This window comes from Globicephala melas, chromosome 10 (genome assembly GCF_963455315.2).
Source record: "Globicephala melas chromosome 10, mGloMel1.2, whole genome shotgun sequence".
NCBI classification, from domain to species: Eukaryota; Metazoa; Chordata; class Mammalia; order Artiodactyla; family Delphinidae; genus Globicephala; species Globicephala melas.
In genome coordinates this window covers 10,210,685-10,233,317 of record NC_083323.1, presented here as the reverse complement: position 1 = coordinate 10,233,317, position 22,633 = coordinate 10,210,685, and the positions used below count along the sequence as shown (strand labels likewise).

Below are 22,633 nucleotides of genomic sequence, written 5' to 3'. Positions count from 1 at the left end.
CTCCGCCAGGCTGGGGGGTCCCGCCGCGGGCCGGGAGCGGGGTCCCCGGTAGCCCCAGGGGGGAGCTTTGCTACGGGGGGTTTCCCGCACCGGGGCTCCCCGGCCCCGCAGAGCCAGCCCCCGGCAAAGGGGAAATGTGCCGGCGCGCCAGCGGTCCTTGGCGCCGTTTGGGGCGCGTGGCGGGCGCGGGGGGCGGCGGCCGGGCCGGCGGGACGCCCGGTGGGGGAGCCCAGAGAGCCAGGCAGCGTCCCCGGGCGGCGGCGGGGAGCGGGAAGGCCCGGGCCGGGGGGAAAGGTCGGATTTGCTCAGCGGAAGAAACACAGATGGCGGCGGCGCGGCGCCATTCCGGGCCGGGAGCAGGCAGCCAGCAGCCCTGTCCTCACCGCGGTCCGCCCGCCGCCGCTAAATACCCGGATGCGCCGCCCGAGCGCCAGACGCGGAGCTGGGAAAAGGGAGGCAGAGGAGGCGGAGGCGGAGGCAGACCCGGGCGCCGAGACCGACCGACAGACCGGCGAGGCTGGGCCACGCAGACCCGGCCCAGCGAGTCCCCCCCCCGCGACCCGAGCAAGGTCCCCGAGAGACGGCCTCGGACTGGCTTGGGAGCCAGAGGCACCAGAGCAGATCCCGAATCAGGCTTTCCTGGGCTTCCGACGAGGGCTGGCCCTTTGGAAGGTGCCTTCTTCAACAGCAGGACCAGGCAGGCCACCATGACCGAGAACTCCACATCCACCCCTGCGGCCAAGCCCAAGAGGGCCAAGGCCTCCAAGAAGTCCACAGACCACCCCAAGTATTCAGACATGATCGTGGCTGCCATCCAGGCGGAGAAGAACCGTGCTGGCTCTTCGCGCCAGTCCATCCAGAAGTACATTAAGAGCCACTACAAGGTGGGTGAGAACGCCGACTCCCAGATCAAGTTGTCCATCAAGCGCTTGGTCACCACTGGGGTCCTCAAACAGACCAAAGGCGTGGGTGCCTCGGGGTCTTTCCGGCTGGCCAAGAGCGACGAGCCCAAGAGGTCAGTGGCTTTCAAGAAGACGAAGAAGGAAGTCAAGAAGGTGGCCACGCCAAAGAAGGCCGCCAAGCCCAAGAAGGCTGCCTCGAAAGCCCCAAGCAAGAAGCCCAAAGCCACCCCAGTCAAGAAGGCCAAGAAGAAGCCGGCTGCCACGCCCAGGAAAACCAAAAGACCCAAGACTGTCAAAGCCAAGCCAGTCAAGGCATCCAAGCCTAAGAAGGCCAAACCCGTGAAGCCCAAAGCCAAGTCCAGTGCCAAGAGGGCCGGCAAGAAGAAGTGACAACGAGGCTCTCCTTGTGGACACTCCTGCCTGTCTCCTATTTTCTGTAAATACTTTTCTCCTTTCTTCTCTCTTGATCCTCATCTGCAGCCCTTTGCCCCCTTTCCTTCTGACTTTATAAAGAGACAGTTTGTATTCCTCAGAAATTAGGGAATAATTCATTTCTCCTTAACCAATCATGCCAGGACAGCAACAACAAATCTCATCTCTGTAATGATGAGAATGTACTTATATTTTGTTTTGTTGATTTGTTACTAATATGCTTATGGGTTTGGGGATTTGGGTGGGTTTGTGTGTTTTGTTTAGTTAGATGGCTGGTTCACTCTGAAGGTCAAAGTCGTGGGGAGGGGGAGAATGGGCGAGGCAGCTTCTTGAGGCTAGATGACAGCGAGCCCAGGAATTGTAAGGTTTGTAGGAATACCTGTGAGGCCATCGAGTTTTCTTTAAGTTGAGCACTGCTTGTGAGAGTTTCAGAACCTAGGCGCGGAGGAGAGGGGTGGCAGCAGCTGGACGGCAGAGGAGGGAGGTGGAAAAAATACTCTCTCTAGGCTGGCTTCCACCTCCCGGTGGTGAGCAGTGGGGCGTCCAAATCCAGTTTCCTTGTCACTTCTGTTAAGTCTGCCCCAGTGGCCTCCCTATTGTTCTAGAGACGTGGAGGGGGTTGAAGTGACAGCTGGTCTGAGAAACTGTGGCTTCTCTCAGCTGGAAACTAGCCACTGGAAGTGGGGGGGTGGGGGTGGGGGGTGGTCTTTGGCTTCCGAAAGTCTCCTGTTAAACAGGAGTGGAAACTTTGGGGGAAGGGTGGAGAGTCATTCAGCCAAGTGCCTCAGTGTGCCCTGTTGAAACTTGGGTTTTTCCACACAATTGGATTGTATCCTAGGAGGACCTTTTTGCTTTTCCCCTGATTTTTGGTTCCTCCTGTACAAGAGGTGGCTTTGCTTAGCAGTCTGGTGGGGCTCCAGCCCTGCCGCCCACCACTTAAAAACCTCCCGACCTCTTTACTTCTGAGTCTTTTATAAGTAGTTGTAGACGGGGGAGGAGGGGAGGGAGGGGAGTGGACAGTAAGACATACTGCAGTCGAGTTTGAATCGCTAAGTAGTTGTAGAGAGCTAGGTCTGTGTGATGTCTGTGTATATGTATATATACATATCTAGGGCTAGTACTTACGTTTCACACCCGGGAGCTGGGAGAAAAAACCTGTACAGTCGTCTTTCCCTTGTTTTTAATAAAACAGAAAAACGTGCAATTGCGCGTCCCCCCCCCACCCGCCTCCTTTTTGTTTGTAAACAAGTGTTATTTGTGCCTGGAAGAATTTGCTGTCTTTGTAATTTTCAAACTTTAAAATAAAATTGAAAAAGAAAAAGCTGAGCGATGTGTTTTTCCGTACTTCTAAGACTGGAGGAAAATGCGGAGCAATTGGACTGGCGATCAGTGGGGGAAATCGGGGGGGCGTTTGCACCTGAGAACCGGGGAGGGTTCCAAGAGCTCAACAAAACCCGGGAAACGCTAGGGCCGGAGCGCACAGCATATGCCTCAGCCTGCTTCTAGGTGTCTGCTTCCGGCGTCCAGAGGGCATCCCCTAACCTTCCGAGAGGTGGGTGTGGAGGCAGGGCATGGGAATGGGGTGGGGGTCTGGTGGGCCCGACTTGCCTTCCAACCCCCGTCGCTTCCCCTCCCCCCACACGGACAGCTCCAGTCTCAACTTACAAATCAATTCACTTTGGTCCACTGCAGATCCCGCCAGGCCCCGCCCGCCTATCACGGGCTCCGCCCCCCCTGCACCGTAGCTGAACCCCTCTCACTCCTATTGGCTGCCGGAGCCCGGCCCCCGCCACGTGATCAGGCCGCGGCCGCAGTGCGCAAGGCCGGGAGTGGGCAGGCGAGGTGGGCATGATGTGGGCTGGCCGCGTCTTCCGCGCTGCGCTCTCCGGGGCCCCCCGCGGCCACCGCGCGCAGTCAGCGCTGGCTCAGCTGCGTGGCATCCTGGAGGAGGAACTGGAAGGCATCCGCGGAGCTGGCACCTGGAAGAGTGAGCGGGTCATCACGTCCCGTCAGGGGCCGCGCATCCACGTGGACGGCACCTCCGGAGGTAACTCCCCCTCCTGGGAATCCTCAGACCTGGCCGGGTGTTCGAGGGCCGTTCCGAGGCTTTCGCTGAAATGCGAGGTCCTGGAGGCAGTGGGCGGGCGGGAGCGCACACGTAGCCGCTGGACCGTTTCCCGTCTATCAGACCGACTTGCCGCTTCCCACAGTTAACTCTAACCTGGTTAGACCAGTTTCCACGGAGGCAGGTGATTTGCCCTTTGAGCACCTTTCTGGCTTAGAGGGCAGGGCTGGATCGATCCAACCCTATGAAAACGTGAGAAACAGAGACAGCTGGCTCCCACCGTACCGCTCAAGGAAGGGTGGTAGGAAGGTGGCAACAAGAAATCCCGCATTTCTGGAGCTGCTGCTTTGTTCAGCCTTCTACTAATTGCTTCACGTGGACTCCTGCAAACGTCAGAACGTGGGAATGACTAATCCCGTTTACAGACGAAGAAGCTGAGGCTCAGAGATATGAAGTGGCTTGCCTAAAAGCCCCCAGCTAGCTGCAGGCAGAGCTGGGCTTTGGCCTAGATCTTCTGGTATATTGGAGCTGGAAGGTCAGCTAAATGGCCATAGAGACCAACCTTCTGGCCAAAATCACAGGGAGCAAGGGGCTCAAGGGCTGTTGCAGAAGTCACACCATGAATTGGCCCACCAGGCCTCCCTGGTTTCTGTCTCATCAGTGGTCACTGCCCGTCTTGTCTGTGCCAGACCCCAGGTGGGTGCTGGTTACAAACAGTCCCCCCCAAACTGCCTTCTGCCAAGGAAATAGGCATGGAATCCTTGGGGCTGTTGTGCTCATTTGAAAAACAGGGGCCCTAGGAATTCACTACCTTTCCCCAGGGAAGCTTGGAGCAGGGCAAAAAATGGAAAATTAGCAGACCTAGGTTCTCATCGTGTTTTTGCCTCTCCCAAGCTGAGTAAACCTTGCCCTCTTGAAGCCTTAGTTTCCTCCCCGGGTCACCTGTGTTCACTTTGCGCTTTATAATTCAAGGGTCAAGGTCTCAGAGGCAACCCTGCTGGGCATGCAGTTCTGTACCAGGCAGCAAAGTCAACTGTGTAGAGTTTGGGGACCAAGGCAGGCATCTGACGCAGCCCTCTTCTTTTACCCATGAGGAAACCAAGGCCCAGATGAGGGGTTGGTGGTGGTCTTCAGGGACAGAAGAAGCCAGTGAGGAAGGGCTGGTTCCTCTGGGTGAATGTGATCCAAAGCCAGAGTTTAAACTTCTCATCTTTCAAGGTGTAGCCCTGAGAGTCATTTTCTAACCCTCCCTCTCCTGCAGCTGTTGGATTTGGTGCTTCCGAGGGGCTCCCAGCTCCCCATCCTGGCCTCTGCCCCAGAACAGACTATACTGTGTAGTTGTTGCCTCCTCAAGGGTGAATCCAGGTTCATGTCCTCTCTGAGTCCCCAGGGCCTAGTACTGACACCTTTCCAGGCCCTTCTTGGCCCTGAGCTGCTGTGTCCGTTCCCCCGTCCTCCACCTCAGGAATCCTTAACTTCTGTGCCAACAACTACTTGGGCCTGAGCAGCCACCCCGAGGTCATCCAGGCAGGTCTGCAGGCCCTGGAGGAGTTTGGAGCTGGCCTTAGCTCTGTCCGCTTCATCTGTGGCACCCAGGTACACAGTAGGTGTTGCCCAGGCCGGGGATGGGCGGGGGAGGAAGGGGGGTGGTCCCCAGCGTTGGGCGCTGACTCCAGATGTCTGCTTCTGCCGTTAGCATCCCACTAGAGCTGTCCACTAGAAAGGCTGGGTTCAGGCTTCTGTTTTGCTGTGAAGCCTTGGGCAAGAAACTTTCCCTCTCTGAACATCCATTTCCCCACCTGCAAAACAGAGCTCCTTACACCTGTTCCTCCTTGGGAAAGGAAGAAGAGAAGGCAGGGATTAGATTAAGGTTTCCGGAGCTATTCTGCCTGATCTCAGTTCCCAGCACCATTTACTGGTTCTGGTACTGTGGGCAAGTGTCTTAACTTCTCTGTGCCGCAATGCCTTCATTGGTAAAGTGGGGATAATTTTACTTAACAAAATTATCCCAAATTAAAGAGTTAATACGTGTAAAAATGCTTAGAACAGTGCCTGGCACATAGTAGTGCTCAGTAAATGTTGGTTATTCATTTTATTTTGTAAATGTTACAAAATGAACTTTTATAAACATGAAACTTACAGTGCTTGCTATGAGTCAGGTGCTATTTTAAGAACATTACGAATATTAACTCATTAATGCGTATAATAATCCTACGTGATAAGTGCTGGTTTTGCTCCTGTTATAGAGGTGAGGACACTGAGTCCCAGAGAAATTAAGTGACTTGCCCAGGGCTACACAGCCTGTTGTGGTGGGATTTGAACCCAGATGGCCTAGCTCAAGAGTCAGTGCTGCTGAGTTCTTGTGATTATTATTACTTGTCCTTTCAGAAAGGTGAAGGTGAAATGAATGGAACTCTTGACTCCCGTCCAGGGCACTTTAGACGGGACAGCTTTCAAATCTAAGAAATGGAGGCCCAAGTGAACCTAGAGTTACTTATGTAATCCTCTTTTTTGCCATTAAGCAACAAAGGCACTCAGTTTGATATCGGGGAGACACATCTTCCTTTGCCATTAGCACCCGTAATTCTACCATCAACCCCCCATTATAAAACGAAGACCCAACCAGGAAGAAGGGCGCCTAGTGGGCCCCTAATTCCTCAGTGGGAACCATGTGCCAGACTCCTGTTGGCTCTGGGTGCACCTTGTGGTGCAAAAAGGAGGAGGAGGATCTGTTTGTGGCCCTGTGAGCCTCTGTCCCCAGGACTTGTCCCAAGTGGCCCAGAAGGCGTTAACACCTGTTTCACTCACTTACCTCAGAGCATCCACAAGGATCTAGAAGCAAAGATAGCCCGCTTCCACCAGCGGGAGGACGCCATCCTCTATCCCAGCTGCTTTGATGCCAACGCCGGCCTCTTTGAGGTGTGTGAGGCCACGGGTGGGAGTTGGTGAGACCTGCGAGGCTGTGGAAGGCTTGGGAGTGTGCAGTCCAGAGAACTTGGCTGGATGCCCAGTACCACGCCTAGAGGCTCCAGTCAGTGTCTATTTCTTATGGAGGTCAAGGGTGGGCCAGTAGGTCTCCAGGAGGAATCCTGGGGCTTACAAGGAGGCCAGCTTCCAGGGCATTTGGAGGATAACCTACTTCAGCTGGAAGGCTGAGGGTGTTAGGGGCCACACATCCACCAAACATGTTCTCATCTCCTTTGGCTAGAGCAAAGGCCCTGATTCAGCCCAGTCCTGGGGCTCTGGGGACCAAGATAGAAGCAGAGGGCTCCTGGCCTCCCTGCCCAGGAGAATGCCCTGGTTGGCAGTGAAATATTGATTAAAGGGGAGTCATAAGGGAGGGAGAGCCCCAAGGTGGTTGGGTGATGGCTCTACTCCTAACTGCCTTCTGCCAGGCTCTGCTGACCCCGGAGGACGCAGTCCTGTCGGATGAGCTGAACCATGCCTCCATCATCGATGGTATCCGTCTGTGCAAGGCCCACAAGTACCGCTACCGCCACCTGGATATGGCCGATCTGGAGGCCAAGCTGCAGGAGGCCCAGGTGGGACAAGGCCTAGCGGTTCTAGGGGCCAGGACTGGGCTTATCCGCAGTCTTGCTGCTGCACCCAGCACTCCCCCCACCCCCACCCCCACCCCCCGGTGAAGGAAGCGAGGCTTACAGAGGCCAACTCCTCACTCACAGGCAAACAGCCTGAAAGTTCGAAACAACCAAGATTTGAACCCAAATTCTCAGACCCAAAGCTTTATTCCGTTGCATAATACTGCCTTGAGTTTTAGTAAGCACCTTATGCATGGCAGTCCCCTGCTAGGCATAAGGGTGGGATGAGCTTATGGGCAGAACTGGCCACACCCCATCCTGCCCTCTGGGAGAGGAGGCTGCGGACATTCTTCCTGCCCAGTGCTGAGTGTGGCTCCAGACTGCCCCGGAAGAGGTGGGTAAAGCTCAGAGAGGCCCCAGTGAAGGAGAGGATGTACCAGCTTCAACATGGTGGTGCTTATGTGCTCACCTCTGTGCTGGGCACTGGGCGAGCTGAGCCTATAGAGCCCCGAGCAGCGCAGAGAGTGAGTGGTTTGGCCCAACTGATGATACCGGCCACCTTCTGTATCTTCCCTGCAGAAGCATCGGCTGCGCCTGGTGGCCACCGATGGGGCCTTTTCCATGGATGGCGACATCGCACCCCTGCAGGAGATCTGTTGCCTTGCCTCTCAATATGGTGCCTTGGTCTTTGTGGACGAATGCCACGCCACTGGCTTCCTGGGGGCCACGGGACGGTGAGAGCACACGGCACCTGAGGCCTTGGGTTGGACTCCAGGGCGGGTGGGAAGCCGGGAGGCCAGCCCCCAAGCCCAATCCGTGATCCTGGGCCCTCAGGTGGCCAGTGGTGGCAGTGGCAACTTTCCTTGCAGGGGCACAGATGAGCTGCTGGGCGTGATGGACCAGGTCACCATCATCAACTCCACACTGGGGAAGGCGCTGGGCGGAGCATCAGGTGCCTACAGGCTTGTGCCCCTGGGCTCCCCTCATCTACGTGCAGGGCCCTGGAAGAGGGAAGGTGGGGAGGGGAGACCTGGGGCTGCAGGGAAGAAGACAGCAGGGACTGTCCTCTCGGGAGGGGCATGGGGTAAGCTCTGGCTCCTGGCCTCTGACTGCCCCCCTCCATCCCCACCTCTGTCCTTGTTCTCAGGGGGCTACACTACAGGGCCTGGGTCCCTGGTGTCCCTGCTACGGCAGCGTGCCCGGCCCTACCTCTTCTCCAACAGTCTGCCACCTGCTGTCGTCGGCTGTGCCTCCAAGGCCCTGGACCTGCTCATGGAGAGCAACGCTGTCATCCAGTCTATGGCGGCCAAGACCCAGCGGTGCGGTCTCGGGCAGGGTGGGGCCAGCGGGGGCGAGGAAGCTGGTGAGGGCCTGCCTTGCGTGCCTGCGCAGGCCCTAGCTCCCTGCCTACGGGTTCTGCCTCTGCCCACCCCACTTCCCCAGTGGGTTGCACTGGGACTCGGCTCTCTTAGCCAAGGGCTGCCTGCTTGCCCACCTCCCTCTTCTCTCTGCCTCTTCCTTCCATTTCCTGGCACATTTCTCTGCAAATGCTCCCCAGCTGCCTCTCTGGGTCTGCATCTCTGTCTTTGTTGGTCCCTCCTGCAGACTTGGCCACAGACCTTGGGTCACATGCCCATCAGGAGAGGGTGTGATTGCTCCACAGCCCTCCAGCTCCCTGTGACACCCAATTTGTGCCCACAGATTCCGCAGTAAGATGGCGGCTGCTGGCTTCACCATCTCGGGAGCCAATCACCCCATCTGCCCTGTGATGCTGGGTGATGCTCGGCTGGCCTCTTGCATGGCGGATGACATGCTGAAGAGAGGTAAAGGGGGCCGGGGCATGAGGAGTGGCTGTGGGTCCTAAAAGAAAAGGAGGGAACCCCTAGACTGTGAATACCCCCCCTTCCCCCTGCCCTACTACCCCTTTTAGACCAGCTGTCTGTCCAAGCTTGAAAACCCTAGGCCATGAGGCAGTCCCATGTCTGAGATCTTGGGCAGCTCCCTTCTCCTCTGCGGTCCTCAGAAAAGGAGGAGCTGTATATCATGCCCCCAAAGCCTGTCTGGCTCTGCTGAGCCCCAGGTTGACTCTCTCTATCCTCCAGGCATCTTTGTCATCGGGTTTAGCTACCCCGTGGTCCCCAAGGGCAAGGCCCGGATCCGGGTCCAGATCTCAGCGGTGCACAGCGAGGAGGACATTGACCGCTGCGTGGAGGCCTTTGTGGAGGTGGGGCGGCTGCACGGGGCACTGCCTTGAGTCCTGGGTAGTGACAAGCAGAGCCAAGGTCCCCCTCCTTCCACAGCGATAGAGAGGGGGGCCTTTGACCAGCCCAGGCCAGAGGCTCTGAACTTGTCAGTCCCAGGGCCGGGCTGGGGTGAGGCCTGTGCTTGTGGCTGTGAGTGTGAAGGAACAGTGTGGAAACTGGCTGTGACGCGTTGGTCTGCTTTATTCTCTCGGAGCAGCCCCAGTCCTGCGCTGGTCGAAGAATCGGCAGGAGCTGGGGCTCTGAGGGCCAGCCCCTGAGGACTGTAATAGATCTCAGAGCTGACCGCCTCCCCCAGAGTAAGATGGGACCCAGGCAGCTCGGGTAATAGAGGCTGGAGCCACTGTTTGGCTCCGTTGGATTCTTTCCCGCTGTAGAGGGCAGCTGAGCCCCAGCCCTGCAGGCCCCTTCCCGCGCCACCCACCCGCCTACTCTGCAGCCTTGGTGGACGCCTCGTCCTCTGCTGCACATCCAAAGGATGGCCTACAGCTGCCCAGATAAGAAGGGGCTGGGCACCCAAACCCATGTTTGGGAGAAGCAGAAGATTCAGCCCCAGAGGAAAGATTGTCTGTCGCTATTGGAGAGGCCCCCGATGGTCTGGAACTCTGTGTTCTAGCCCACTTCGTTCCTGCCTCTGTGGCCTTAGGCAGGCTTCTCCCCCGTGTGTGCCTCAGTTTCCCCCGCTGTACCAAGAGTGGCTGTTATATTGGTATCGGGGCCTTTCCATTTCCGTATTCCCGAGGCCTGCTGGTCTGAGGATCAGCCGCCAGGGGGCGTAGCGAGCTCAGGCTCTGCTATCGCCCCGCCCCCTCCAGACTTCTGGCCTCGGACTCAGCTGTTGCTACAGACCTGCAGGCAAGGCCCCACCCTGCCTTGTCCCCGACCATGGCTCACCGCTTCCCTGCTGAAGATGACTGTCCCCTTCCCGCAGTCGCAACCCGTGGTGCTTCTCTCTCCATTGCCCTCCCCACCTCAGCCTTACGGGCACCTGGTGGGGGTAAAGGATGGCTTCTGAGTCACCGCGCCTCCAGCCTCAGCATGTTGTGGGCTTGGGAAGCTCGTAGTTTGCTGGCGATAGGGCAGGGAGGATGAAAAGGCCCTTCTTCATTAACGATGGGACCATGTTTCTGGCGCCCCCCATCCCCAGCCCCCCCTTCAGCCTGGGTGTCTAGGGATGGACAGTCTGGGTGAGCTCTGGCCCAATCCATCAGGATCTTAATGCTGGGATTCTGAGAATCCTAGCCTGTGCTCCCGAGGAGCTTGAGGCTGGGGTCCAGGAGCTCGGGGTGCTAGGGGATGCAGCCCCATCAGGGGCACAGACACGCGTAGGGCATCTGGCACCAGGTGCACTCCTACAGCAGCAAGTACACACAGCCTGATGCCAGCCCCTGGCCAAGCCAGCAGCTTGACGTGCATGGTCTGCTCAAGCTGGCAGGTCCTAGTGGGTGGCCATGAGCAGCCACGGGGGGACAAGTCGCAGTAGGTGAGGCTGAGATAAGGTGGACCTAGGTGAGGTCCATCAGCCAGTGGCGCACAGCGAGCGCCGTTGCGGCCTGTAGTTCCCAGGCGCCGCCGCTGACATTGTGGGGCGGTGGCAGTGCCTCGACACCGTGGGCCAGCTTGTCGTGGTAGAGCACCGCGTCATCAGCCGGCTTTCGGCTCAGCATGTGGAGCTGTGCTGGCCCAGGTCCACCGCGGCACAGCCCCTCCGCCACCATCCAGAGGGGTCATAGGAGGTGCCAGCAGGTGCAGTGGCAGCTCTGGGCACACATGCTTGGGCTTGGGCACGTACTGGTCATCGCCAGAGGCCAAGACAGGCTATAGGGCCGAGGGCCCGTCGCGGACAAGCTGCACTTACACACCCTGCAGAGCCTGGGTCTCTGGGGACCACTCCCAAGGCCCATCATCTGTCATCTACGTTGGGTGCAGGGTTCAAGGCCACAGTCACCAGGAGCAGCAGTTGGAGCAAGGGAAGAGGGGTGCCTGGGGCCCGCTGGGACTCGGGCCATAGCGAGGCGCCCTTCCTGCCTTCCCCACAGGTGGTCTCCCTGGTTGCCACCATCCTCCCTCCTCCTCTGCTATCATATCAGCAGCTCAGCCTTGCTGCTGCTGGGAGCTCTGCCCTAGTACTGCCCCTGCCCATCCAGAGCTTAGCCTCCAACAAGGAGGGACATGGTGGGCTGGGGGCTCCCAAGCGGAGGGAGGACGGTGTGTCAGGGACCTCGGGGCTTTCAGGATCCAGGCCTGCCACATTTGTGAGTCCAGGCTTCTGGGAATCTAACAGTGCATTACTTTCACACAGGGTGGTTGTGGACCCCTAAATTCTTAAATCCCACCACACCAAGTCTGGATCCTACAATTCTGCTCTTCAGAGATCACACGATTCTACGATTCTAATTCCTTAATTCAATTTTGATAGCTCTGAATTCAGGTTTGGAGAATCTAGGTATGATCCCTAATATCTTCAATTCAGTGAGTCTCTGCTTCCAGAAATTGGGGGATGCGCTGCATCTGGGATGGGTGACATGAGGCTTCAGAGGTGCCTGAGCACTGGTGAAAATCCCAGGGCCCGTGGGAAGCCAGTTCTGAAGAGTCTCTTCCCGGCTCCTCAGGCCTCGGTTACAAGTCCTGTCTTCATCAGCGTCCCCTCAGACTGTTTTCTCTCCCCTTTCACAGACTTCTTGACATTCGCCCCACCCTCCCAGCTTCTAGAAAGACACCACACAGTGCCTACCAGCTCTCCTCTCCCTTAATTCATTACAGACAGCATCCTGGCCCCACTACACTTGTCTAGTTTTCAACAACCACCTTGTTGCTGAATCCAATGTACCTCACACCCCGGGTGCTGGCCTCTAACCCTCTGGAAGCATGTGGCCATGTGGCCCACTCCTCCAAGAGGTCCAGACCAGAACCCCATGACTGAATGATACAGCCATTCACCGAGACCTAGTAACCTCTTCGGCTGTTGCCTGGACAAGAGGCTCCTAGTGGCTCACTCATTAAATCGCTCCCCTTCTATTCATCCTTTCAACCCCAGGCCGTAATAAACTAATTACACAATAAATGGGCAGGTCCTGTCCCTGCTCTAGAACCTCCTCTAGTTCCCCATTCCCCTCAGGCTAAAGCCAGACTCTTTGGACAGGCACATAAACCCTGCAGGCTTCGGGCAGACTGAACCCCTAGAACAATCTTAGGGAAACTGATGGGTCTCAGGATTCTCCGGGGCCAGGAAGAGTAGTTCTATCTGAAGTCTGCAGCAAAGGGGCTCCTGGATTCCTAGCATAGGACACCCCACTCAAGACTAGGAGTCCCGGGACTTCCCTGATGGTCCAGTGATTAAGACCCCGCGCTTCCAGTGCAGGGGGTGGTCGGGGAACTAAGATCCCACATGCCACACAGCGTGGCCAAAAAACCCACAAAAGACTAGGGGTCCTTTCTGAGCTTCGGTTGGAGCCCTTCTTGGAGCAGGGAGCAGAGACGATGGGGAAGCAGGACCACAGGAGGTGAGAGGGCCAGGAATGGACTGGGCCCTGGGCACAGAGGGGTTAACTACAAAGCGAGAATCTCAGAGAGCGAGATCAATGGGTTACTCGCTGCAGAAAGAGGCAGAAGCAACGCAGAGAGGCAGAGGAGAGCCGGACAGAAGAGCATGCCATCCGGGGGAAATCAGGGAATGAGGAGGAAGTGGCTACTTCTTCGGAAGGAGTGCCCAAGTCCAGCTCAGCAGAGGAAGGCCAAGGAGAGGAGGGAGCCTTGGGAGGCAGACCTGTACCTGCAGGTAGGCACCAAGGGGTGGCCACTGAGCCAGGAGGCAGCTTCAGCCTGGCCGGTTCGCCCAGGATCAAGCAGGAACCCAGTGCCCAGGGTTGAGGAAGGTGTTGGCCATCCTGGGCTTTGCGGGGACCTGCTGCATGCTGGGGTGGGAGACACAGATAATCACCTTTCCTTCCTCCTCCCTGCCTGGCTCCCTTGCCCTTAATACGTCCAGCCACCCCAGAGGTCCAAGCGTGTAGGGAGACCCCCAGGTAGCAGTCGATATGGGCCATGGGTGGGGCAGGGGTAAACAGTGAGCACAGCTTGCGTAGATGGTCGTGTGCGCACACACACGCGCGTGCACAGATTGTCAGAAGCGCTACCTGTTACAGGCTCTCAGATGAGTGCTCCAGCCTTGGAGTCAGGGTACCAGGGTGGCAACAGTCTCAGACCTGCCACTCAAAGTGTGGTATTGGCCTCCCGTGTCCCCTCTCTGAGCCTCAATTTCCTCATGTGTAAAAAGGGGGCAGTGACTTACATGGTTCTCCCAGCTGTGCCACTGTCATGCTCTCACTAAACTGGACTATCAAATGACTCAGGGACGTCACCCATGTTTGGCTGAATTTGACCTATGTCCCAAAGCCTTCCTTAGGACTTCCCTGGTGGTCCAGTGGTTAAGACTCCACCCTTCCAATGCAGGGGGGCGTGGGTTCGATCCCTAGTCGGGGAACTAAAATCCCACATACCGCTCCCACCTACCGCGTTGTGTGGCTAAAAAAAAAAAAAAGCCTTCCCTGTATTTCAGATCCCCATTGAAAAATCAGCTCCTGGGGTTGGAGCTGCCCCTCCCCCCACCCCACTTTGCCTGTGTCTTTACCTGCATCATCGGTTGAAGGTGTCTGTCAACTACCTAATCAGCCCTTCATGCCCTGGGCTAGGGGTGTTCCCCAGGAAATTGAGAAACCCACCTTAGACACCAATGAGACTCTGTCAGGAGCTTGCACAGTGGGTCCCAGTGATAACTTTTGTCTCTGTCCCCACCCCCACCCCCACCCCCATCCCCCACCAGCTTCCAGCCCATGGGACGCGACCAAGCCCAGGGTGGGGGACTAGACCCCTGAGTTGAGTAACCGGAGCTGGGGGCTCCTGCCTGAGGACTCCAGCTTCTCTTCCTCAGGTGCCTGTCTGATGAGGAGATGGCTGATGCCCAGAACGTTTCGCTGGACAGCCCAGGGAGTATGGGGGCTGTGGCAGTGCCCGTGGTCTTTGCCCTCATCTTCCTGCTGGGCACAGTGGGCAATGGGCTGGTGCTGGCAGTGCTGCTGCAGCCCGGCCTGGGCACCTGGCAGGAGCCGGGCAGCACTACGGATCTGTTCATCCTCAACCTGGCAGTGGCCGATCTCTGCTTCATCCTGTGCTGCGTGCCTTTCCAGGCCGCCATCTACACGCTCGACGCCTGGCTTTTTGGGGCCCTCGTTTGTAAGGCTGTGCACCTGCTCATCTACCTCACCATGTACGCCAGCAGCTTCACGCTGGCGGCTGTCTCGGTGGACAGGTGAGCTGTGTCGGGGACCTGGCCGGGTCTGGGCTGGGGAGGGAAGACCTGAACAGATTCTCATTGGCCTTAGAAAGGAGAGAATGGGGGACCAAAAAGGGACATAGGAGGGGGAAAAGGAACAGCTCCCTGGCCCCCACCAACCACTCCCTGGGCACCTGCAGGGCATGCTTGAGGGGATCATCCTGCCCTCCCCCCAACTCCATTGGGAGCTTCCGGAGAACATCTCTGTGTCCCAAGTGTTAGCTCAGGGCCTGGCACATGATGTTCTGTAAGAGTGAAATGAATGGCAAAAGGAACACACCAATGAATTCATCAGATATTTTACTACCGCCCACACCTGGCTCAGGTTGTGGTCAGACTGGCTTTCATGGCTTGAAACTTGGGGTCAAACCCAGGCTCACTCTCTAGCTGACAACCTCGGGCCGGTCACTTCTCTCTGAGCCTCTGACCCAGCCCCGCTAGGTGCCAGGCGCTGCTCTAAGCGCTTTGCGCGCTGACTCCGTTCATCCCCACAACCTCCATGCGAGGCCGGGCGCGCGATGCCCGCCCACCCCCGAGGTTCAGACACGGGCGTCTAGGCGGCCACCCGCCCGCCTCGCTGACACCGCTCCCGCCCGCAGGTACCTGGCCGTACGGCACCCGCTGCGCTCGCGGGCCCTGCGCACGCCGCGCAACGCCCGCGCCGCCGTGGGTCTGGTCTGGCTGCTGGCGGCGCTCTTCTCGGCGCCCTACCTCAGCTACTACGGCACCGTGCGCTACGGCGCGCTCGAGCTCTGCGTGCCCGCCTGGGAGGACGCGCGCCGCCGCGCCCTCGACGTGGCCACCTTCGCCGCCGGCTACCTGCTGCCCGTGGCCGTGGTGAGCCTGGCCTACGGACGCACGCTGCGCTTCCTGTGGGCGGCCGTCGGTCCCGCCGGCGCGGCGGCGGCCGAGGCCCGGCGCAGAACCACGGGCCGCGCGGGGCGCGCCATGCTGGCGGTGGCAGCGCTCTACGCCCTCTGCTGGGGCCCACACCACGCGCTCATCCTCTGCTTCTGGTACGGCCGCTTCGCCTTCAGCCCGGCCACCTACGCCTGCCGCCTGGCTTCGCACTGCCTCGCCTACGCCAACTCCTGCCTCAACCCACTGGTCTACGCGCTCGCCTCGCGCCACTTCCGCGCGCGCCTCCGCCGCCTGTGGCCCTGCGGCCGCCGCCGCCCCCGCTGCCCCCCGGGCGCCCGCCGCGCCCTCCGTCGCGTCCGGCCGGCGTCCCCAGGCCCTGCCGGCTGCCTCGGGGACGCTAGGCCTCGCGGGCAGCTGCCGACGGGCGGCGGCTGGGGCGGGGAGCCGGGTCGGGAACCGGTCCGCGGCACAGAGGCTGGCCGGGCCCTGCCTGCCCGAGGACCGGAATAAACCTTGTCTGCCTCCACTCTGCCGGGTGTACGTCTGTCTGTCATTCCCCTTCCCCCTGGACAGGACGCCCCTAGGGGATGGGGCCAAAGCCAGGAGCCCTCTGAGGAGGAGTGGCTGAGCTGGGGACAGACGCTAAGTCCACTGAGTGGACATCCCTGGGCGGTGAAAATGGTTCAGCGCAGCCAAGTGCAGGCCCTTAGCTAGGCAGCCCCGAGACGCTGTCCATAACCAGTCTGGCAGGAAGGAGGGCAATCCGCCGGCCCATCTGTATGGGGTGCTACATTTCTCAATCTAATTATCAAAACAGCTTTGCAAGGCAGATACAACCAATTCCACTTTATAGATGTAGACAGCAAGAATCAGAGAGGTTGAGTGGTTTGTCACATAGCTAGTGTTTGGCAGAGGTTGGGTTCAAACCCACTGCTGTTTAACTTTTTCTACTCAGTAGAACCGAATACGGTTTTTCCCTTTTTTTTTTTCTCCTCAGATCCCATGGTTTCCAAGGTTTTTCTTGGTTTTTCCTGATCCTCCATCAGCCCTCCTCCCCAAACCTGCAGCTCCCCACGCTCAACTGGATGCCCTAGAAACCTGAGAGGGCTCCCAGCCCCCTTCCTTAGGAGAGCTCTGTTCAGGTACAGCGAGTGCTGAGGGCTTCCCCCGGCCGGCAAGTCCTAGGTCCACTGCCTGACCCAAACCCCTCGCATTATTCTTTCAGCCATTTGGTGCTCCTGGCTACGGGGAGGCGCTGAGCCACACTCGGGCCCCAGCTGGCCTTCCAGCAGCCCTGATTACCCTGTGGCCCCCTCCCTACCTGTCCCTGCACACAGCTGGGGTAGTCTGTGGTGTGGAAACCTCCTAATTAACCAATAGATCAGCCTCAATGGTTGTGGAGCCACTCACTTCCTCCCTCACCGTAAGCCAATAACGTTTATTAGCTTCCGGCTGAGTCCTGAGACCTTCGGCTTCCGCGTCTCTCCAGCACACCTCCCGGCTGCTGGGCACCCTGGGAAGGCCCTCCCTGACAGTGGGCAGCTGCTGAGACCTCATCACTGCCTGCCACCTGCCACAGACCCAGGGGTCAGGACGGCAGTCGTCCTTCTCAGGGGGAGGTTGAGACGCAGCTGGGGAGCGACTGCTACAAGGGCGCAGCACAGGGGCTGACACCTGGTCCTGTGCTCTTTCTCCCACGTCTCTGCCAAGATGTCCCCGGCTGACTCAGGCTGCAGCAGTGGGAGTGTTTCCTGGAGGGCAGGGGGTGTGATGCTGCCGCTTCTGCAGCCCCCATTGTGGCCTCTGTCTCCCTGAGGCCATCACTCACACCTCGCCTGGCTCATCCGTGCCTCGTACCAGTAACAACCCCAGCAGGCAAGGGATATTATCTCTGTTTTCAGAAGTGAAAACCAAGGCTCAAGGAGATGAGGTACTTGACCAAAGCCAAGTGGCAAATTCGAGACAGAGCCAGGATTCTAACTGGGCGAGAGGGATGGCTCTCAGGGCAGCCCAGGCAGCACTGGAAGAACATCTAAGAGCATCTGACAAGGTCTGCTACACAACAGTGGTGAGTGCCTGCAAAATACAAGTGGGGAACAAAATCTCCTGGGGTTGGCTTATGCTGTGGTTGGTCCAGCCACCCAGCTGGGGTCACCTCTGTGCGCATGGACAGGTGACCGACTGGGAACAGCCTACCTCTAGGATGGGCAGGAGACACTCGCCCAGCCGGGGAGTGGCAGATCCAGCGCCTGAACCTGCGTGAAACCCCAGGCCCAGGGGAGGGGTCGGTCAGTGGAAGCCCTCCACACACAGTGGCCTGGCAGAGGGACATTCATACAGCCCAGGCCCTTGGCTGGACCCCAAGGCCTCCTGCTTCTGAAGGGGTCTCTCTGGCCCATTGGAACCAGATAAAGAAGCCCAGACACCCCGACTAATGGAGGGCAGTACAGCCTGCCCAGGGTAGGCACACGGCCGGTGTTTGATACATGAGGACAGAGGTGCCAGGGAAGGAAAGACGTGACCCTCTCCTTTCTTCTTTCCTTTATCCCTGAAACGTTTGAGCGCCTGCCCTAAGCTACCCCTGAGAGGAAGCCAGAGACAGCGTGAATTTGGCCTGGTCTCTGCCTTCTGGGAGCTCTCAGTCTAGCCGGAGAGCCAAATACCAAAAGAAGAAAGGATAGCACTGTGTTATGGGGCCATAAGGGAAAAGTACACACAGTTTGAAAGGGCCCAGAGGAGGAAACTCCTGCCTTCCTGGGCGATCGAAGCAGGAGTCCCAGAGGAGACGACATTTAATGTGCATCTTCCTGGGAAGAGGTGGGAAGGGCCTGCCAGGCGGAGCAACAGCCTGTGCCAGGGCAGCACAGGTGGGAGCAGTGAGCGGGCTTGCGCAGCTGAAGCAGGGCGGGGTGGGGCCTGGGGAGCCCGGGAGGGTGGGTGCAGTGAGATCACGTGTGTCTCCTAGGCTAGCTGGGGGCAGGAACTTCATCCTTCAGGCAGGCAGTGATGCCATTGAGGGTTTTCAGGAGGGTAGGTGCCCTAGGGTTGCTGTGTACAGGCTGGGTTGGAGGTGCCAGGTGGGCAGCAAGGAGCCCAATCCAGAGGCTGCTCTGTGAACCCTGGGCCAGGAAAGCTTCCACCAAGGGCCGGGCCTAGGACTAGATTAGTTTTGCCGTGGCTTTGGCAGGAAGATTGATGGCCTGCTGCTGGGCTTGGGCTCGGCCCCTGAGGTTCCTGGGTCTGCTTCAGGGGGCTCATGAAATGCTTGGAAGAGCAGCAGATGGTTGTAACCCTTTGGTGGAGAGAGCCGAGTCCTGCAGGGCCGGAGGCAGGCAATGGGGGCCGGGGTAGAGGCTGAGCGAGCCCTGGCTGCTGCCTCATGGAGAATCCACCTGACCTGAGCCTCCTGCAGGGTCTCAGGCCGGGCTCAGGAAGCCTGGAGGTCCCAGGGAGGAGCTCCTCTTAGTTGGGGGAGATTTGAATTCTGCAGCCCTCTCACCCTCCTGTTTGTGCAGACCTCTTAGGGATGGGCCTGCAACATTCATGTCTGAATACCTACTGAGTACAGAGTTCTCCTGCAGGAAAGAAAGACAGAAGCACAGGGGATTGTGGGAGCCCAGAGGAGGGCCCTAACGAGCTTGGGGAGGCAGAGAAGACTTCTTGGAGGAGCTGACGCCCAAGCCAAGTCCTGAAGTGGGAGTTAGGACAGATGGGGAAAGGAGGATGGGAGAATACACACACAGGCCACCCGGGGTCCTCTACCTGCAGTCTGGCACGGCACGAGGAGCCGAGGGCCTGGGACAGGGTACGCGGGAGCCCCAGCAGGAAGTGAGGTGGGAGAGGTGGGGGGGTGGGCAGCCGCAAAGGATTCTGTAAATCCTGTCTGAAACCGAGACTGTACCTTGTCCTGAGGGCGATGGGGAGCCACGAAAAGGTTTTAAGCAAAAGATTCACCTGATCAGATGTACTCTTTAGGGAACTCTTTCTGGCTGCAAGGCAGGCTTTTCCCGGGGAGGGAAAGCAGGATGAGACTGGGGGCAGGGAGACCAGTTAGGAGGCTGGTGTGAGAATCCAGAGAGATGAAGACATCCAAGGCTCCGGCAGTGGGTGGGGAGACGTGGACAGACGGGACAAACCCATACGAGGTGCAGCTGTCGGGACTAAGTGGTGATTAACTGTCATGGGCTAAGCGGTGTCCCAGATGACACCCAGCCTCTGGCTTGGGCTCCTGGGGGTGGCAGTGGGGGTGATGCGGGCAGAGGTCTGGGACGGGAGATGCTGAGCTCAGTTGGAACGCGTTGCGACCAGGGGCCTGGGGCATGGCGGGGGTGTCCGCGGGGCGGCGGTGCACTGGGCACCTGCTGTATCTCAGGCCTTGCACTTGCCTCTGGAAGTTGTGTCTCATCTGCCTCAGAGTTTTGAAGATGGAGAAACTGAGGCTCAGAGAGATTAAGTAACCTGCCCAAGATCACACAGCTAGCCTCAAACAGCTGGGGTCTAAATCAGGTTGGTCTGATTTCAGTTCCACGGTCTTTAGGGAGGAGAAGGGGCAGGTAGGAGTCTTTTGAAGGGGAGGGAGGAACCTGAACATGCAAAGGTGACCTCCACCCACAGCCATCCGCCCTGTGTAGCAAGCGTGGCCCAGGGTGAAACTCAGCCCCGGGGAGGGTGGGCGAGCTGCGGCCCCCGGTACAGCCACGTTATCCAGCACCTCTCCCTGCCTCGGGCCGACGGGAACGGCACCAGCTATCAACTTCGAGCTGTGAACCTGGGGACATAAATACCAATTAACCACCCCGAGGTTTCCTATTAATGAACATCAGTCCTCAGCGCTGATGCAGGGCTCATTTGCGAGTCGCCAGCTGGATCCAAGACGGCATGAGGCCAGAGGGACAGGCTGTGCAGGGGTGGAATTGTTTCTGGCTTAAGAGGACAAGATTGATTTATTGAGGCGTCTGCTTGCTGCCACCTTGCTTCAGAGGCCTGGGCTCTGTGTAGGGGTGAGACTGAAGCAGGAGGAAGGGGGTGAGGAGGGGATGAGGGGCCAGGGGTGCCAGCCTGGAGTTCCTGGGGGTGCTTCGGACGGCTGTGGCGCTGGGGAGGGTGCCGAACTGGGCATCTGGTGGACCTGCCAGGTCAACTCAGAGAGGTGACGTGGTGCACGGGCTGTGAGTCACATCGTTGGGTTTGAATCCTGGCTCCTGCACTTCGTAGCTGACCTGTCTGTTCCTCAGGACCCGTAGAACTGAGCCATCTGAGCCAGGCTGCGTTCTAGGCACACTGCCTCGGGCTGCTCCCTGGTGCTGCCAGCTATATGCGAGGTTTCAAGGGCTCTCCCGGGCGGACCCTTGCCTCCACCAAAAACCCTCACAATCTGGGAATTCCCTGGCCGCCCAGTGGTTAGGACTCCAAGTATCCACTGCCAGGGGCCCGGGTTCGATCCCTGGTCGGGGAACTAAGATCCTACAAGCCACGTGGTGTGGCCAAAAAAAAAACCACCAACCCCTCACAATCCAACTGGGGAGGCGCGACTCACTGTCTCCGCCCCACTGGGCATGCTGACGGCCAAGTGCTTCTATAACACGTGCCGTCCTCCCCAACCTTCAAAGCGGGAGAGTCACCAGGCTGGCGTGGACCAGTCACAGAGACAAGGGACCACTCCGGCCCCTGGTCTGGGGCTTCAGGTAAGACTCCTTTGCTTCCCTGAGCCTGTTTCCTCAACTGTAAAGGGAACTGATCATATCTCCTTGCAGGCACCGAGGTCTCGGAGTTAGCTTGGGAGCCAGCATCAGGGGGTCTGGGCTAATTCACTTTGGGCCCTATTGCTGGGGGGAGCCAGGGACTTCGTTGGGATTATCCAGGCATCAGTCAGTCCAGCTTCCTGACCTCCTAACCCTGCCCTGGGCTCAGCGTCTGAAGCGATCTGGGGAGCTGGTGGGCTTTTGCCCGGAGCCCGTGGTGCCTGCTCTGGGTAAGGCTGCCTCTGATCTCCAGGGTGGAGGTGACAGCTTGCCTCACCTGCTGTCACCAGGGCACATCTTCAGACCTCAGGATCTCCGCAGCCTGGTCTCACCCCTCTCTCTGACCAGCCCCTCACGCTCCCAGGCCCTGCATTTTTCCAGGCCATCTCCCGGCCCCAAAGCCAGCTTGTGCCTGTCCATCCGCCAGGCCTGGCTCATGCCGCTCCCAGCTCTCCCACCACCTCGGAAGGCCTGCAATAGTTTGGGCAGCCACCAAAGATCAGCAAAGACCATTCCAGACCCAGCTCAGTCCCGTCACCTCATACTGTCCTCTCTCTCCTCCAGGTGACCTGGTGCAGGCCTTGTCCACCGAGCACACTGTGCAATGTGCTCAGCGAGGAAAGGGCCCACCCCTCCCTGCACAGGGACAGAGACATTCACTCAGGAAGGTCCATCGGTTTCTACTGTGTCTCAGGAGCACTGGGGACGTTGGCACTTTGGGAACCTTGGCAGAGATTCCTGGGCTGGGTCCTGCGCTGCTGTCTGACCCCAAGCGAGTTACTCTCTGCCTGAGCCTCAATCTTCTGCATCTATAGAATAGTGGGAGCAAGGGCACTGGCTACCCCTTTGGCTGCAAACGCTAAATCAAAGGGCTTGTGTAAAGGGCCTGCTGGCACACAGTAGGAGCTCAGCAAATGTTGTCGCCCTCAGTTTTAGGAAACTCTGCTTCTGAGAAAGCTCTAATTTCAGGCGTGGTGGAAACAGCACGAGCTTTGGGGGTGGGTCCAGGGTCCAGCCCAGCTGCCTGGTTGGGTCACCCTGGCAAACCTGCATTTTCTCACCCGTCCAAAGCACCAGCAAGGCCGGTTATCTCACAGCATGGTTGGGAGAAGTTGTGAACATCTCCCAGGCATTACCACCGTCTGCCATGGGCAAAGGCAGGGATTTTAGTTTGCTTTTCTTGTTCCCTGTTGTATTCCTACCTGGAACATTGCCCAGCACATGGCAAGTGCTTGATAGGTATTTCCAACGTGAATGAAATGGGAGGTATAAAGCAAAGGACCCTACCCAGCCGGGGAAATCAGCAAACAGGACTTCTTCTTACTGCCCCCCCAACCCCCTGGCCCCCTCCCTGCTCCCCCCACCAACTCGGTAGCTCCCAGAGCAGCTAGTAACAGAGCTAACTCCCGTGTGGGCAGTTCTGCATCCTGCTGTGTCCAGTTCTCCATCCTGCCCTGCTCAGCCCAGTCTGCTCAGGGCCAACTTGTGTGTTTTCTGACT

General features: G+C 58.4%; 3 protein-coding genes across 4 annotated transcripts; all 3 read left to right on the top strand.

Moving 5' to 3' along the window:
* Nucleotides 1-412: 412 nt before the first annotated feature.
* Nucleotides 413-1,864, top strand: H1-0 (H1.0 linker histone). The gene has a single exon (XM_030856016.3). It carries the CDS (start codon nucleotides 708-710, stop codon nucleotides 1,290-1,292), a length of 585 nt encoding a protein of 194 aa, XP_030711876.1. The 5' UTR covers nucleotides 413-707; the 3' UTR covers nucleotides 1,293-1,864.
* Nucleotides 1,865-3,162: 1,298 nt separating this feature from the next.
* GCAT (glycine C-acetyltransferase) lies at nucleotides 3,163-9,362 on the top strand. Its single transcript, XM_030856015.2, has 9 exons — nucleotides 3,163-3,381; nucleotides 4,865-4,995; nucleotides 6,217-6,318; nucleotides 6,795-6,941; nucleotides 7,518-7,672; nucleotides 7,808-7,890; nucleotides 8,086-8,257; nucleotides 8,640-8,761; nucleotides 9,041-9,362. Exons 1-9 carry the CDS (start codon nucleotides 3,183-3,185, stop codon nucleotides 9,190-9,192), a joined length of 1,263 nt encoding a protein of 420 aa, XP_030711875.1. The 5' UTR covers nucleotides 3,163-3,182; the 3' UTR covers nucleotides 9,193-9,362.
* On the top strand, nucleotides 8,642-15,902 carry GALR3 (galanin receptor 3). 2 transcript variants are annotated; one of them, XM_030856017.2, is made up of 3 exons: nucleotides 8,642-8,761; nucleotides 14,130-14,507; nucleotides 15,131-15,902. In XM_030856017.2, exons 2-3 carry the CDS (start codon nucleotides 14,149-14,151, stop codon nucleotides 15,900-15,902), a joined length of 1,131 nt encoding a protein of 376 aa, XP_030711877.2. In that variant the 5' UTR covers nucleotides 8,642-8,761; nucleotides 14,130-14,148. The 2 variants fall into 2 exon arrangements, with proteins under 2 accessions (XP_030711877.2, XP_060162349.1); XM_060306366.1 differs by lacking the exon at nucleotides 8,642-8,761 and adding an exon at nucleotides 9,512-12,977.
* The last annotated feature ends 6,731 nt before the right edge of the window (nucleotides 15,903-22,633 follow it).

Excerpts from the sequence above, each read along its gene's own strand:
- GALR3 (XM_030856017.2), top strand. The coding sequence starts at position 14,149 with ATGGCTGATGCCCAGAACGTTTCGCTGGACAGCCCAGGGAGTATGGGG. Across the intron at positions 14,508-15,130 it reads GCGGCTGTCTCGGTGGACAG|GTACCTGGCCGTACGGCACC; the intron begins GTGAGCTGTGTC and ends TCCCGCCCGCAG.
- H1-0 (XM_030856016.3), top strand. The coding sequence starts at position 708 with ATGACCGAGAACTCCACATCCACCCCTGCGGCCAAGCCCAAGAGGGCC.
- GCAT (XM_030856015.2), top strand. The coding sequence starts at position 3,183 with ATGATGTGGGCTGGCCGCGTCTTCCGCGCTGCGCTCTCCGGGGCCCCC. Across the intron at positions 6,319-6,794 it reads CCAACGCCGGCCTCTTTGAG|GCTCTGCTGACCCCGGAGGA; the intron begins GTGTGTGAGGCC and ends GCCTTCTGCCAG. Across the intron at positions 6,942-7,517 it reads CCAAGCTGCAGGAGGCCCAG|AAGCATCGGCTGCGCCTGGT; the intron begins GTGGGACAAGGC and ends TCTTCCCTGCAG.